We start from the raw sequence: 16,802 nt of genomic DNA on the forward strand, positions 1-16,802 counted from the left end.
GAGTAAGAGGTATGAATAAGAATGAGCAAAAATAAACTTTCTTCATTTCTTAATAATGTAATTAATTTTTTTCATGTAGAGTTTGTCTTCTTTTTTGATAGGCAACAAAATAATCAGAGATTAAATATGGTACACTTAAATTGCAATAAGGTTCAAAGCAATTTCACTTTCAAACTAAGACAAAAAGAGAATCAAAAATTTAATTTTATAGTCATTTATAAGTTACTAAGTTACCATTAAGTTTTAATATACTGTAAAAAATATAGCTTAATTCAATGCTTTATTTTTAAAAAAAGTTTACTAAATGTTATTTTTATGTCTATGTCGTTTTTATACTACTGGATTGAACAATAATCTAAATAGAGTACTGAAATCTGTCCAAAATCACCTCAACATTAGCAAAGCAAATTATGTATTTTTATTTTATCTTCTTTTTAATATCTTTTCAAATGTTACAGAGGATCTAGTTTATATGCCGAAGGAACAGTTATTGGATGAATATGTACTGAATGATGTTGGTAAAATTTGGGTTGGCCCAATGGGAACTACAAGAGGTAGAGAATGGGTGTTTGGACAATTTGATGCAATTGTCCTTCCAGCTGTGATGCTATTACTTGAACGCACAGGTTTGCAAGCAAGTGCTAAAGGAGATCCAATAATGTTGACAAGAGCAATATCAAAACTTGTAAGCAATAAACATTTTAACTAACTTTGAAATAAAATTAGAAATATATATATATATATAATAATCTGAGAATAACTCAGAATTACAAACCAAACCATTCTAATATTCTCTGGAATACTTTACAGTTTTTGAGGCTACAGTTTTACTTAGCATCTTGTATGCAAAATTTAGGCAATATAAACATTTAAAAAAAATTTATTTCCAAACAATAACTATCTTTACAGTTTTTAGCACAACCTAGCCAAGAAGTTAGTACCATTTATTAACTACTTTTTAAAAAGGAATTCTACCCTGATCCTTTAAGCTATTGACACACCTACCAGCTAGTACTTGGCGTGGTAAAGTATCCAAAAGGAAGTAACTCATGTTTGTATGTTATTAAATAATATGTTATATTACAAAATATATCATAATTTTCAAATTATTAAATAAACTTCTGCATTTTATATACATAAGACAGGAGTAAGAATGTCTTTAAAAAATACATAAAGTTGAAAAAAGCACTTAGAAAAATTAATAATTAAACTGCTGGAGAATTAACCATAAGTTAATAATTATATTTTAAAAAACCTACTGTAATTAAATTTACTACATAATTAAGAATATGCTAAATTAATACAAAATTTGTGCTGCCATTAAAGGAATTAAAGGTAGATTATGGTTATTGAAATTAACTTCACCGAAAATTAGCCAAATTTTATTATAAACCATGCATTATTTTTTTATAATTCTAATTTTATTTTTTTAACAAATTGGATAAATTATTTAATTTTTTTTTTTTACTTTTAGTTAATTATTAAATGATTTTCCAATAGTTTAATTTACAAAATTTGTCTTTTAAATGAGAGTAATTCTATAACCCACTTTTATTTATTTGTATGTATTCCAATTATACAATTATAAAGGAATGTATGTATTCCTTTCTATACAAACCCCATTTTCACTTACACACAGATATAGTCCTAATGCTTGTCCCTTTCTATACAAACCCCATTCTCACTTACACACAGATATAGTCTTGTTTTCCGTTGGCCAAAGGCGCTGAGCAAATCAGTTTCTTTCAGTTATTTTAGCAAATCTACTATTGTCTTCTATATTGCATAAACTACTAAAAATGTGATCGTTTAAGCACAGATTTCACTTTAGGGAAAATAAAAAGCCATCTAGTTCCAAATCTAGCAAATGTAGGAGATGAGAATGTATCAGTATAGTAATATGTTTGTCAGTCAAAAATTGCTTCACAGAGAGTACTACATAAGCATGGGCATTATCCTAAAGAAGAATGAAACAATTTTTCCATAGTTCTGGTCATATTTTTCTTTTTTCTCCCAACTTTGTTAAAACTTCCTTATAATAATTATGGTTCATTGTTGTGCCTTCTTGAACCCATTCTTCCAAGATTATGCTCTTGACATCATAAATACAATGTGCATGGCTTTCAATTTGGATTTACTTTGGCAAGTTTTTTCATTCTTATCAATTCATGACTGTCACTTCATCTCAGAACCACACTGGAAGATCCAGGTTACATTGATAGTAATAATTTTTTGACCATCAGTTTGCTGCAGGTTGTCAGAGAAAATTTCCTTCCAGCATTTGTTTTGCTCTGGTTTAGAATACTTGGGATCATCCTGCCACAATTTCTTTTTCATTTTGAGATTCATAATCAAATCTTTTACAGTGTCTTTCTCAATGTTCATGGTTTTAACTATCAGACACTGAATTCGCAGTCATGTCAAACAACCTCATTAATTTTTTTGCATTTTGTTTGGTCTTTGAACTGGAAGGTTGTCCTGGGTATTCATATTCATCATCTTTCATGTTCTGACATCTTTCACTAAATCTTTTGTGCCTCTCAAACACACAGCTATGAGACATTCAGTCTTCCTCATAAGCCTCAATAATCAATTTAAAAAACTTTTGATCAGTTTTATTAATAATTTCAAATTGATATGTTGCTTAGCTTTTAAATTCAGCATTATTCCAGCACAAAACAGAAAACACAAACATACTAAATGACGATTCACTACCAAGCCCCACTCACAAAAATTCTATAGCAACATTTTTAGAAATTTCTGTCAGGGGTAAAATCACATTTAAGAACGTTTAAAAAAAATAAAAATCTGTTACTGAATACACATTTTGATCATTAAAAATTATTACTAAGTGCAAGAAAATTAATAAAATTAAAAATAGAAAAAGAAACATTAAAATATTTATTTATAAAATCATCAGCATGACATAAAAATTGAAGCAGTTATAAAATTACCTGTATTTTTAAAACAAAACAAAAACTCTGTAAATTAAAGAATAACACAAACTCTTCTGAACAGTCCAAGTTCAGAACAATAAATTAGCTTACAAGTGTAGTCTGTATCAACAGTTCCAAACTTAAATTTCTTGTGACTCATCTTCAACAATAGATTATCTTCGTAATAGTGGCAATAGTTCATTTTGTTTGCCTCTAAATATATTGGTGCTGGTGACTGGGAATAATGGCATATATATATGAGGATAGGATAGGAAAGGAAATGAGATGGGCTTCTGCTGCCTGCAGAATTCACACCCCCAGGCAACATGTGTGTATTTTGCTCCACTTTGGTACTGCAACAGAATATTCCTTAACTACATATAAAATACCCTTTCAACCTATGCGAAAACTACACTTATAAAACTTAGATTTACTGTAACTTGTTTTAAATTTCATTAAATAACATAAGGCTAGATTAGATAGTTCATGATATTCCAATAACTTTTTTTACAAAAGTTAATTAAAATTTTTACATCACACCAAATTTCTCTTCATAATTCAAAGTTTGGGAATTGCTATCTATTCCATCTAAACTACCTTCACGCTATCTCTTCATGTGAACTGATGATGCTCCAACCTTAGCATCAGTCAATAATCATTCTCATCAGGTCACATAATGGTCAAACCTCTGTTTAAAGTCACCTTACACCAAATAGGATGAGATAGAGATTATCTGCTATAGCTGTAAAAAAAAATGCACTCTTTTTAACATTATAGAAATAGCTCTCTTATTTTAAGAAAACTCATACAAAATAGTTTATTTAATGTTCTAATGACAGAAATTCATAATTTTTTGTTTAAATTGTCAATTCTAAAGCTTTTTTAGACAATGACTCTACATCATTATTAAACAATGAAGTTTTCTGACATTGTTAATGAAGTACGTTTCCAATTCTGCAAGGTTATCACTTATTTCTGTGTTCTTCCATCATTTAATTTAATTTTTTTAATTTAGACTATACAACACAGCATTTTTAAAAACCAAGCTTCTGTTTTCCTTGGACTTCCCAGTAACTTTCTCTAAGCTTCTATTTATTACCAAAAATAATGTCGCTCCACAAAAGTTGAATTCTCTTAATTGGTTTATTTATTTGGTGGGTTTATTTCTTCTTCTTTTTTTTTTTGACTTTTTTATTTCTAGGATGGGTCTCTCCTGTTTTTACTTCTTTTGTGGCCATGTTTTCTCCTGCATACTCTTCTATGCTCGTAATAGTTTAATACTATTACGAGTCTTATCATATCAATGATGACTATTGAAATACCCATCTTTGTTACATTTCTAACCTTACTATTTCTTGTTAGGCTTCAGTTAGTCCCCTAACATCCATGAGTATTGCTTTCAACCTTTTATTTCTGTTTGTTTTAATTTCTGTTAATTAGGGAGGTAGCACACCTCCCTATCATATATGAGGGTTATTTTTTCTTCAAGGTCCGATCGGTCGCAAAATAAAAACCTATGCAAAAATTGGATGAACCTTTGCGCAGCGTCTCTAGTATGGCCTTCAATCACGCCGCGCCGTCTCTAGTATGACCTTCAATCACGCCGCGTCACTTCATTTAGTTCTGAACACACAGCTAGCACATAAAAATGTCTACAACAATAGCATCTCCCACCAAGTGTGAAGTGCATGCAGTAATTCAATTTCTTCAGGATGAGGGTGTAATGCAGCTATAAATCCATTGATTAATAAGTAATGTGTATGGTGAAACTTCAATGAGTGACAGCAAAGTGCAACAATGGTGCAGGAACTTTAAAGCAGGATGTACAGATGTTCATGATGCAGATGGTCAGGGAAGGAAGCAAGTGTCAACCAATGATTTAGTTGAGCGAGTGGATGAGGCAATTCAAGAAAATCGTCGGTGCTCAATTTCTGTATTGAGTGATTTGTTTCCTGAAATTTCAAGGTCAGCTCTCTACACCATTGTGAGTGAGAGGCTTCAGTACTGTAAACTGTGTGCGAGATGGGTTCCCAAGATGCTGTCCGACCATCACAAAACAATGAGAATGGATGCCTCCCTAACGTTTCTCCAGCGCTACCACAATGAAGGAGAAGATTTTTTGAACAAAATTGTCACAGGGGATGAGACATGGGTCCATTTTGAAACTGAAGAAATAAAAGAACAATCCAAACAGTGGATGCATTCTCATTCTCCCAGTAAACCAAAGAAGTTCAAGCTAACCTTCTCCAACAGAAAGTGTATGGCTACTGTGTTCTGGGACCTGAATGGAGTTCTCTTGGTGGAATTCATGGAACATGGCACGACCATCACTACAGCCTCATACTGCATGACTCTTCAATGTCTATGAAGGGCAATTCAGAATAAGCAGAGAGGAATGTTGTCATCAGGCATTTTCTTTCTCCATGACAATGCTCGGCCGCACACTGCAGCTGTAACAAAGAAGCTCCTGCAGCATTTTCGTTGGGAAGTGTTTGATCACCCACCATACACCCTGGAATTGGCTCCAACCAATTTTCACCTCTTTGCTCACATGAAACGCTGGCTAGGAGGACAACATTTTGGCACAGACATCGAGCTGCAGACCAGCGTAGAAACATGGCTGAAAACACAGGCGACTACATTCTATGATGAGGGTATTGGAAAGTTGGTACCATGCTACAACAAATGTCTAAATTGGAGTGGCAATTATGTAGAGAAATAGTGTAACTATGTAAGTACTTGTTAAAAATTTGTGGTTTTAATTTCGTGACCGATCGGACCTTGAAAAAAAAATAACCCTTGTAATACACTACTTTCTGCAATGGCTTTATATATACTGTCTTCATTTTCTTATCACTAATAACATGAATGAAGACTATAAAGGCACACAGAACTGAGCATAGCTGTCTAGTTGTCACGTAGGCCTTCCTAATCACCTTTTTTATGTCTTCTCAACTGCCTTCTTTATTTGAGATTACTATTCCTAAGTATGTGTAGTTCTGACAGCACTTAACCTCAGACCTATTCTCTATAATCACATCCAAATCTGTTTCACTAGCAATTGAATATTCCACTTTTTTAAATCTTATTTGCAGTCACCAATTCCTATACAGATCATTTAACTTTATCACCATGTATTATGAACCATCCTTGTCTTCAACAAGAATTACTTGATCATCAGTAAAGTATAAATATCATGTCATCAAGCACTTTTACACCCATGTTACTACATTTTCATCTTCACTTTTCAGCACCTCATGTAAATCAATTTTAAACATGGTTAGAGCTATATAGCAATCACATTTTAATACTTTAATCAGATTACAATGACATTCAAATCTTTATGCAACTAGTATACCCAGTATGTAACCTTTACACAGTTTTTACATAAAATTTACTAATACCGTATCTTTTTGAAGCTTGCCTTACAGATACACTGTTATAGGTCTTGTGTAAATATACACCAAATAGGATTCTTGGTCATGAGTTCACCTTTCATCTATTACCTAATGAATAATACAGATGTCATCAACATGTGAATACCCAATCCCAAAGCCTCCTGATACTTCCAAATCACTTATCTCGCATTCAACCTTAAGTGAAAATTTTGCTGTAAAGTCTACCTATTGAACTTCATACTTAATGATAATTAGAGTGCTCATCCTTGTTTCCTTTTTTATGTATAAAACACTACTAAACCCCTTTTTGAAATCTACTGTTACCTCATTATTTCTCAAGATGCACAAATTTAACAGTTATGCCAGTTGTACAAAATTGCCATCTGAAGTTGTTTTTATAACTTCACATTTACCCCACCAGTGCCTGAAGCTTTCTACTTCATAAGAGTTTTTTTTTTTTTTTAAATTTCACTCAACATTACATTCTCCACATTTTTTTTTCAATCACAGGCAATTTGTTTGTCTTCTACCTGATATTTCTTCTCTTAAAACAATTTCAGTTTACACTTTGGATGCATGGAAATTTCAAAGCTTATTTACTCTGTTTTCTTCAATTTTTTATTAGATTTTTTAAAACGTTTCAGGCCTCTCATGATTTAGTTCAGCCAATAAATGAATTCATTTCATATAAAATGCCTTTATATTTGCATTCCCATGTTTCATTTTTAACATTATCACCTATTTCCTAATTTCTCAATTATTTGTATTATATTATATATGTATATTTCTATAATTCTTTATATGTAATAATTCTTTTATATCTAATGACAATGGTTGTTTAGTAATTGAAGTACACATTTAGTTATATGTTTTTACTATTGCTGTTTATTCTTGTGCATTATTATGCAATTATATTTCAACAATCACCTTGAACAGCTCTTTGTATTTATAACTGAACTCAAACCAACTTTAGGAAACTATTCTTTACCTGATTTCCTCACTCACAATGCAGAACACCTATGAAGCAATGAATTCTTCATTGAATAACATGTTGAAAAATGAAGGCTTTTAATAATAATTTTAATAAAAGATGCATCCTCCATCTCAAAAAATACAGCAGCTAATATATATTCAATCAATAATGATATATTATTTTGGTTATATGACAGTGAGAGAGAGCCTTTACTGAGCGTACCTTTTGCCTGTTATTACATATGAGAGATAAAAACTCAGGTTTAGTTTACTGCACAATTTCACTTGTAGATTTTCTTAAATCTATTTTACATATTATAACAAGATTTTTATTTTGTGACTTAAAAGTTCAGTTCACTGAAATGCAGATGTCTTTTAATTAATTTTTAAGTTATTCTAACAGTACAGTTTTATTCATTTTTTAAGTCATTATAACACAAACATCTATTTCATTCATAAATTGTGGTTTAATAAGCAGTTTTCTCCAAAATAATTTTTTCTGGGAAAACTAACAGTCTGTTTTTCATACCATTTTCCTAATATTTTTTCTCTATGTAAACAAGTATTATTAATTCAGATACTTTTTTTATTGATCGCATCCTTCCTTTTCCATTTGATTTTCCACCATTTATTAATAACAGGATCGTTAGATAAGGAATGGTACCTACACAAGCAGTAATATTAGAAGAATTGAAAAGTTAATGCACAGTTAACCAATATCTTACAAAACGTTATCTAAAATACTTATCAAACACTTGAAATTAACAATTAAGGATCTCTTTGGCAGATTGGTAGTATCTTGGTCTTTCATCTGGAGATCCTGGATTCAAATCAGTCAGGCATGTAATTTTTCATACACCACAAAATTCAATTTCTACATTCGCACAGATAAGCCTTAGGCTTATGTGTGAAATTAATTTATCAGTCAAAAAATACAACAGTACAATAGCTTTGTTAAATCTTATATATATATATATAAAAATGTATGTTTGTCCGATATGCATTCCTATACCATTCATCCAATTGCAATGAAACTTTAGTGAGCTGTTGTGCACACGCCTGCAAAGGTTTTCGAATTAGTTTGGAATTAGCTAGGTGGCGCTGGAAAAATTGCATTTATGGTCCGATTTGGCTCATTTCAGAATATACATTAGTTATGTAAAAAGAAATATTTTTGCAAAAACTATACCTTCTGGGTGGCATCGGTGTAGAGATATTTACAAAACAAACAAATATATTAACAGACTTTCATCTTCAACATATATATGTCCATATGTATGTTCATATGTATGTCCACTATAGACTAAAAAAATACTGGACCAATTTATGCGCAGGGAAATAGGGGGAAAAGGAAAGTGGCATCAGATGATCGTGGTAGCCAATTAATTGGTCCACCACATCCAACCCAGTTTAAGAAATTAGCATTCAAATGATTTCTAGCTACTAAAGAAAACTCAGCAATGCACCATTGTGCTAGAAAATCATTTGCAATCTAGTTTGTAAAGGTACATCCTCCAAAAGAGTGGCCAAATTATTTTTCAAGAAATGAACGCATGCATCTCCCATTAGGTTTTCATTGAAAACAAATGGTCTCAGAATTTTGTCATAAATAATGCCACACAAAACATTAATGTGAAATATATGTTGGAAACTAGTAACATGTGGATTGTTACATGTGGATTAGTAACATGTGGATTGTCTTCGCTCCATAAATGACTATTTTCAGAATTGAAGACTCAGTTTCTCATAAAAGTGGCTTCATCAGTAAATAAAACTGAATTTACCTTGTCATCATTGTCTAGAAGCCATTGATAGAAGTTTAACTGCTGGGGGGTAATCTGCTGGCTGCAAATTTTTAACCTTCTGCAGGCGGAAAAGATAAAGATTTTCTTTCCATAGGATGTAACCACACTTTTTTTGACAAACCAGTGCAACATGAAATTCACCTTGTACTAATGCCTGGACTAAGCTGAATCACACAATGTTCATCATTAACACGATAATTTATTTGGCGTTCAATATAAAATGAACACGTTGGAAACGTTTCGTTCGTAAATGCTGATACACCGAAGAAATATTTTTCATATTTGGATTCCACTTTCCAGGAAATCTTTCCTGATGTTCACGTCAAGCAGCTTCACTATTTCTGTTTCAAATCCAATAAACAAAAATTATATCGGCGTAATTCTCATTAGAAAATTGAAACTGCATTTTTACACTAGGATATGATAACACTTCACTTCCTTTATCTGTATGATAATTTATGACAACACATTCAAAATAAGTAAATTTTATTGTTGACTACTTCTTAGAAGAAAAAAAATTAAACTTTACCACTGAGAACACTAATCAATTCTGCTTCTAAGTATACAACAGCGCAGAAGATAAATAAATGGTTATGAAACAGTATTACCTGTACATGATGCAGATTAGAGTGAGAGGACACTCTTCTGGGCTGAGCTTTACTTAATTGTATGTCCAGCCCATGGAAGTAGAAGATATACAAGATGCCAATTAATAAAACTACAAACAGAAGCAAACCTGAAAAGTACTAATTAAAAATAATGAATACTAAGAAAGCAAGAGTGTGAAGAGTTGTACCATATTAATATTACAATGAATCAACAACGGTGGAAATCTAAGAACAAATGACACAATTTACATTGTAGCAATGAGTTAGGCCTTGTATTCAGTAGTTTTGTCTTTTTATGAAAAGGTTTCCATTGTAGTTAAATGTATATAAACTGGCGATTTCCAGTACATTTAAGGTTATATCATGAGGAGGGATACCTAATCCAACCATTTCCTAGGGATGGCTAAAGAAGTGATTTAGAGGGCATAGTAAAAAATTCATAAAATTACAATTTATACATTTTTAGTATAACTACATCATTTTTAATTATTACTTATTACTTAATTTTTAATTATAATTACTATTACTACAAAAATGAAAATTCTTAAAACCAGAAAATTTTTAACTTCTGCTAACCAATATTCTGACTGACATTTCCTTTCTTTCTTTTTCCTGTTTAGCCACTGGTAATTATCGTTCAGATAATACTTCAGAGGATGAATGAGGATGATATTTATGAGTGTAAATGAAGTGTAATCTTGTACAGTCTCAGTTCGACCATTCCTGAGATGTATGGTTAATTGAAACCCAACCACCAAAGATCACCGGTATCCATGATCTAGTATTCAAATCTGTGTAAAAATAACTGACTTTACTAGGACTTGAATGCTGGAACTCTCAACTTCTAAATCAGCCAATTTGGAAGACGCAGTTACCACTAGAAACCCCAGTGAGTCTGACTTGACATTTCCTGAGATTCATACTCATTAACTTATTATTTTCTGTTTGTAAAATCAAATCAAAGCTCAACCAAATGCATTAAAATGAATAATTTTAATTCGGTGATAATCATAATTGATTATCATCAGTCATTTATTGGCGATATTATTATTCATAATAACCTATTGATGATCATTATACCTGAATAATAATAAAACAATGTCACTTCATATGACAACAGTTATTTGTGACAATTAGTCAGTTATTTGATTTAGGACGTTTACTTAAACATATTATTTTCAAAATTTATTTATTTATGGAATCTTTCTGCTCTGCCTTTTACTTCTTAAGAAATTGTTCACGAAGTCAATTTTGAAAATGCCTCCATTTCTTTCAGATCTTACACCTTACCTAATTTTGCAGGTTAATTCCAATGATGATGATTTAGGAGTTCTGCAAGGTAAGTGGGATGGAGAATATGAAGGTGGTACTGCTCCAGCTGCATGGACAGGATCAGTTCCAATTCTAGAAAAATATCTGGAAACTAGAAAAGAAGTTTTGTATGGTCAGTGCTGGGTATTTGCTGGAGTTGTTACTACAGGTAAGTAAACCAATAATTATTACAATTTATGACTTTCTGACATTGCCAAATGAAGTTAATAATTAAGTTAATATTATAAACTATTAAATTATAAACTAAGTTAATAATTATTACAAATAATTTATAATTTACTAAAGAAACTGTGATGTAGTAGGTTGTGACTAGCAAAAAGCATTTGACAGGCTAGGCTCCATGAAATCAAAAAAAATTGAACTTTCTAATCAGCATAGAAACTATGCTGAAGGAGAAGACTCTTTCAGGTAAAGAGTTTAATATTTCCTGTCAAATGGAAGTAGGTTGAAATACTACAGCACATTTGCTGTAGTGCTGATGCACTACAGCAAATTTTGTTTTTATGCAGCCATGCATTTATGAAATAGAGTTCTTGTGGACAGCTTCACAGACACAAAAATGGCGATTTGCAAACCCACTACTAAAAGCAGTTTAAAGGTTTAAAACATATTCTTTTTAAATAATCTCTTTAGCAGCCACATACATAAACCAATGACAAACACACAGGCAAAGTAAAAAGTGAATTTAAAAAATAATTTTCACAATTCAACAAATGAAAATTAATTTATTCAATCGGTAGAAGCGGGAAAAAATTAATTTTTACAATTAAACAGGAACTGAGGAAATTGTAAAAAGATACCTACACCAAACCAGTTAAAATTTTCATAACAGATTTTTCATTAGTTCCTAATTTTCAAATAATTATGACTATAACTTCAGTTACTTTTCATTAACACAAATCATTTCAATTAAACACAATCTTTCTTTTTTTTTACAGTATGTAGAGCTCTGGGTATACCATCACGTGTGGTATCAAATCTTGTATCAGCTCATGATGCAAATGAATCATTAACAATTGATCGTTATTATTCATCAAAAAATGATCCATTACCCTTTGATCCTAATAACCCATTAGGTGAGGATTCTATATGGAACTATCATGTCTGGAATGATGTTTGGATGGCAAGACCTGACTTACCAACAGGATATGGAGGATGGCAAGCTATTGATGCAACTCCACAAGAGGAAAGTAAAGGTATAAAAACATCTAAAAATTCTAATACTAGTTTATCCATATTTTCAAACAAACAAATTATTCAACACAGATGTTTTTCATCACAAATAATTAAATTTTTATTCAGTGATTTAGCCAAACTCATTTTCTATCACTTTATATAAATGACACAAACAAAAAAAAGAAATTTTTTCATTAGTAATTTTAATAATTTAATGACATTTTTGCATTCCTTTCTACGGCCTTAATGTTTAAATTTCAACACACCTAATGCATTAAACAATCTGAGCACCCTATATATTCTAATCCTTATTTTCATTTAGTCTTTAATCTTCAACCTTCCTTCACAACCAAATTGACTAATCCTGGATATCTTAATATATGATCCAATAACTGTTCTTTTTGACAGGTTTATTTTACAACTCCCTCTTCTCTGATTTTTCTACTATTTCTTCTTCATTAACTAATCTAATTTTCTACAATCTTCTACTAAAACTATGGCTGCAAAATACTTTATCTCATAGTCTGTTGTATAATAGTATCTCAACTATTTTATTAATAAATATTGAAAGATGCAGCTAGATTTTTAGGATTAATGTAATCCAAGCTAATTATTGTATGTTAATTTCTTAATTCACACTCAAAATGCTTTACTTTTTCAATTAATTCTGACAAATTTAGATGCTTAATGTCAGGAATTTTAAATTATCAATAACTATAATCTGTCTAAATATTATAGTAGCATTTCTTTACATATTATATAATTAGCATTTCTGCGCTCAGTCTAAAGGCTTGTTTGATCTACTCCAAGCTACAATCAGCTACTATACAAAGCTTTGGTATTATTGTAGAAAATACTAGGCCAAGAGTTTTTTATATAATTAATTAGACTTGATTCTATAATTAGAGAAATAGATTAACAAACACTTTTTTGTGTGAATTATTTTGTTTGCTGTTAATTAGTTACAGCCCATTTTTAAAATTCCTTTTTCAAAAAGTATGTACAAGATTTTTACACTAATGCAATCACATAAATTCAAAAATTCGCACAGGTGCACATGCACAATACACACACACACACACACACACACACATACACGTACAAACACAGCCTGGAACACATTAGAAACCAAATAACATAGAAATTATGTACTTCACCAAGTTAACAGATAGTAAAAAAAAGCACTACAACCCATTCAAGAGTACACAGTCCACAGGAAAATATCCTATGGGTTAGATGAAACTAGTCAACAACCAAATTAAACAATTATAAGTAAAGATTATTCGTTTATTATTCTCAAGTGTAAAATTGTAAACTATAGATATTCATAAATTTTTCATATTTTATATATTTTCCTGAATATATAAAATAGCGAGTTTACTACCTCATCACGAGTTGTACAAAATGTAATTAAAGTTTGAAAGTTGTTCTAGCCCAGTCTCAGGGCGCTTTAAATGGGACTTGTAAATTTACTTGTCATAAATTTAAATGTCCAAATTAATGATGTTTTTTGGTTATTGGGGTTCAGTTTACAGCATAGTTTCATGAATGGTTGACCTGAGACTGAGCAAGACAAACTATTGATTTGTAACAATGCCTGCAGCCCTTTGTGAAGCATCTATTCTCAAAATATATCTAATAGTTGCCAAGACCACTACAGGTTTGGTGATATGATGTGAAACACTCACTCCTGAAAATGACAAACTCATTCTCCAGAATAACAATCACTCTATGATAGATATCATGGCAAGTAAGGAGAAAAACGGTTATTAGTTCCTTTCTTTACTAATATGAATATACTGTTAAATTATATCCACAATAGAAGTAGCCCATCAATAAACAAGTGGCATGCTTCCTATGGATCATATTACAAGCACATAACATAATATGTGAACATACCATATAAGGATAAGTATAGAGAGTAAAAAGACTCTAAAGAGGATGAAGACAGAAAACTATATCATCTCTTTAGAAATAAAGTTAATGAATTATATAAAACAGCAAGGGAAAGATATTTGATACAGAGATGTAGATAAAGTAGAGGAAAATATGAAAACTGGGAAAGTAGATGCATCATATACAGAATAAAAATATGAATTCAAAATGTAACTTCTATTTATAGTTTCCTTCTGAAATTAAAAAGTTTCCTTCTGAAACTAAAAAGTTTCCTTCTGAAACTGATTCAGGAATCGGTGAAGGAGATACATAGAAGTAATATAGAGATTGATGAATAAATTTGAGAACAGAATAAAAATCCAAGAAGAAAAATTTGAATGAGTAGATTATCTGATAACATGGTTCTTTTGACACCAAAAAACAATAGTTACAGACATTCTGAATGACATGAATTTATTGCTTGAAGAAAAATTCAGAAATTTCAGAAATTCATATTGAGAGATTGACAGTTGAAAATGTTTATATAATTACAATTTATTGGTTTAAACACATAAGTAAAAGATGACAAATCAATAATAATGACAATAGTAATAATAATAAGCGACAATAACAAAGAAACTCACAATAATAATTAGAATAATGACAATACATAAACAAATAATGATCGAAGTAATCACAACCACAACAATAATAATAAATGTCAATTATAATAAACAGTGGTTACATACAAAACAGAATTTAAAGTAATCTTCACGATTTATTCACAGGTAGATAAATAGATGGAAAAGCAAAATTCAGTCACATTGACAAAAGACATTAGCATGATTGCTAGTCTTAAGACTTTTTAACCACTAGTCTTGAATTAACAACAATAGTACAATAGATAAGACAGTTATAAAGTTCCTTTGCTGTTCACAAATAAAACTACCCTAACAGTTTGTGAATGAAATTTAGCACATTATCTCTTTCACTTAGTCTTACAGGAACTCACCAAACTGTTTCTTGATTTTATGTGCTGGAATTACTTGAACGTCACTGTAATCGCGCTGAACCTAAACTAAAAATTCAGTCCTTCACTGACCTCCTCGCAGAATATTCTCACTGACTGATATCTTGTGAAACTCATTTCTCACAGACTCCCATATCACAGACTTTTTCCTTTCTTTTTCCTGTTTAGCCTCCAGTAACTACCGTTTAGATAATTCTTCAGAGGATGAATGAGGATGATATGTAATGAGTGTAAATGAAGTGTAGTCTTGTACATTCTCAGTTCAACCATTCCTTAGATGTGTGGTTAATTGAAACCCAACCACCAAAGAACACCGGTATCCACGATCTATTATTCAAATCCGTGTAAAAATAACTGGCTTTACTAGGACTTGAACGCTGGAACTCTCGGCTTCCAAATCAGTTGATTTGGGAAGACACGTTCACCACTAGACCAACCCAGTGGATTCCCATATCACAGACTGAGATCATAATGTCTCACTCACCTAGACTGATTCGCAGAACTCACATCTCACAGGTCTCATCTCGCAAACTGACATCATAAAGTCTCACCTAGACTGATTCGCTGAACTGATTTTTAACTGGTCTTCCCTGGAGTATTTATAATCCTATCTTCTTTACCTGTTGGATTGGACTCAACTCAAAGCGTAAGAATGATCATCCACCCTCACATATTCCCATGAAATTCCAACTCTGGTCTGGCAACCTTTCTCATGGTAGAAACATTTCTTTAGCTTTGTCAATGAGCAGTATTACAAACGACAACTGTTAAATTGACCTGTTACCTTTACTAAAAGGGTTTATTTTACCCCCTTTCTGGATTCCTCCCATTATTATATTTTCTGCTATTTTCTTCTTAATTGGAAGAATCCATTACTCACGTCCATTATACTGATCTTGTTACTATATATATATATATTTATATATGTACATAACGGAGAGAGAGAGAGAGAGAGAGTGAGCAAAAGAGAAGAAAAAATACATAACTGCAAAGGTTACCTTAAATCTCTCAGTCACAAGTAATTTTTTTATTAATATGCATTTTTTATAATGTTTTGGAAGATATATATTCAACTCTTTTAATCCAGAAACAATAAAAATTAAGTAAATAATAATCAAATCATCAAGAAATTAAAAAAACAATTCAGAAGTAAAGAATTGATCATTTTTACTAATATGCCATCCAGTACAAAGCTATCTAAATAGATTTCAATTTTTTTTTTAATTTATATTTAATGATAAACAATAAGCAGAATATTGTTAAATATTTGTTTAAATTATGTTTAGGTTTTTACCAGTGTGGTCCAGCATCAGTTGAAGCAGTAAAACATGGAGAAGTTGGATTAAACTATGACACTAGATTTCTTTTGGCATCAGTAAATGCTGATCTTGTTAGATGGAAAGAGGATCCAGATAGCCCAGTTGGATTCAGAAAAATAGAATGCAATAGATATCAGTAAATATGTTTTTTTTTGTATAATGTTATAATTTAGAGGTTTTAAACAAACTTCCAATCATGTGTAGGAATGCATGAGCCCATCAAAAATAAAATTCAAAATAGATACATATTTCTACTGGCAAATTATTTTCTTACTAAATAAAATTTGAAAGTTGGATTGGTGCTATGGTAAGCACTTATCTTTTCACGTGGGAAGTAGACAGTTCAAGGCC

The 16,802-nt window shown here is 31.1% G+C and overlaps 1 protein-coding gene across 2 annotated transcripts in view; it reads left to right on the forward strand.

The window, feature by feature from the left end:
* Window positions 1-16,802, forward strand: part of LOC142328982 (hemocyte protein-glutamine gamma-glutamyltransferase-like) — a 55,564-nt gene that overhangs the window by 18,336 nt on the left and 20,426 nt on the right. For both annotated transcript variants that reach the window (XM_075373211.1, XM_075373218.1), the window contains exons 5-8: window positions 459-685; window positions 11,022-11,199; window positions 11,990-12,247; window positions 16,419-16,587. In XM_075373211.1, coding sequence (XP_075229326.1) covers window positions 459-685; window positions 11,022-11,199; window positions 11,990-12,247; window positions 16,419-16,587 — 832 coding nt within the window. The remainder of the gene's footprint in view (window positions 1-458; window positions 686-11,021; window positions 11,200-11,989; window positions 12,248-16,418; window positions 16,588-16,802) is intronic.

The sequence above is a fragment of the Lycorma delicatula genome, chromosome 1 (genome assembly GCF_047948215.1).
Source record: "Lycorma delicatula isolate Av1 chromosome 1, ASM4794821v1, whole genome shotgun sequence".
NCBI classification, from domain to species: domain Eukaryota; kingdom Metazoa; phylum Arthropoda; class Insecta; order Hemiptera; family Fulgoridae; genus Lycorma; species Lycorma delicatula.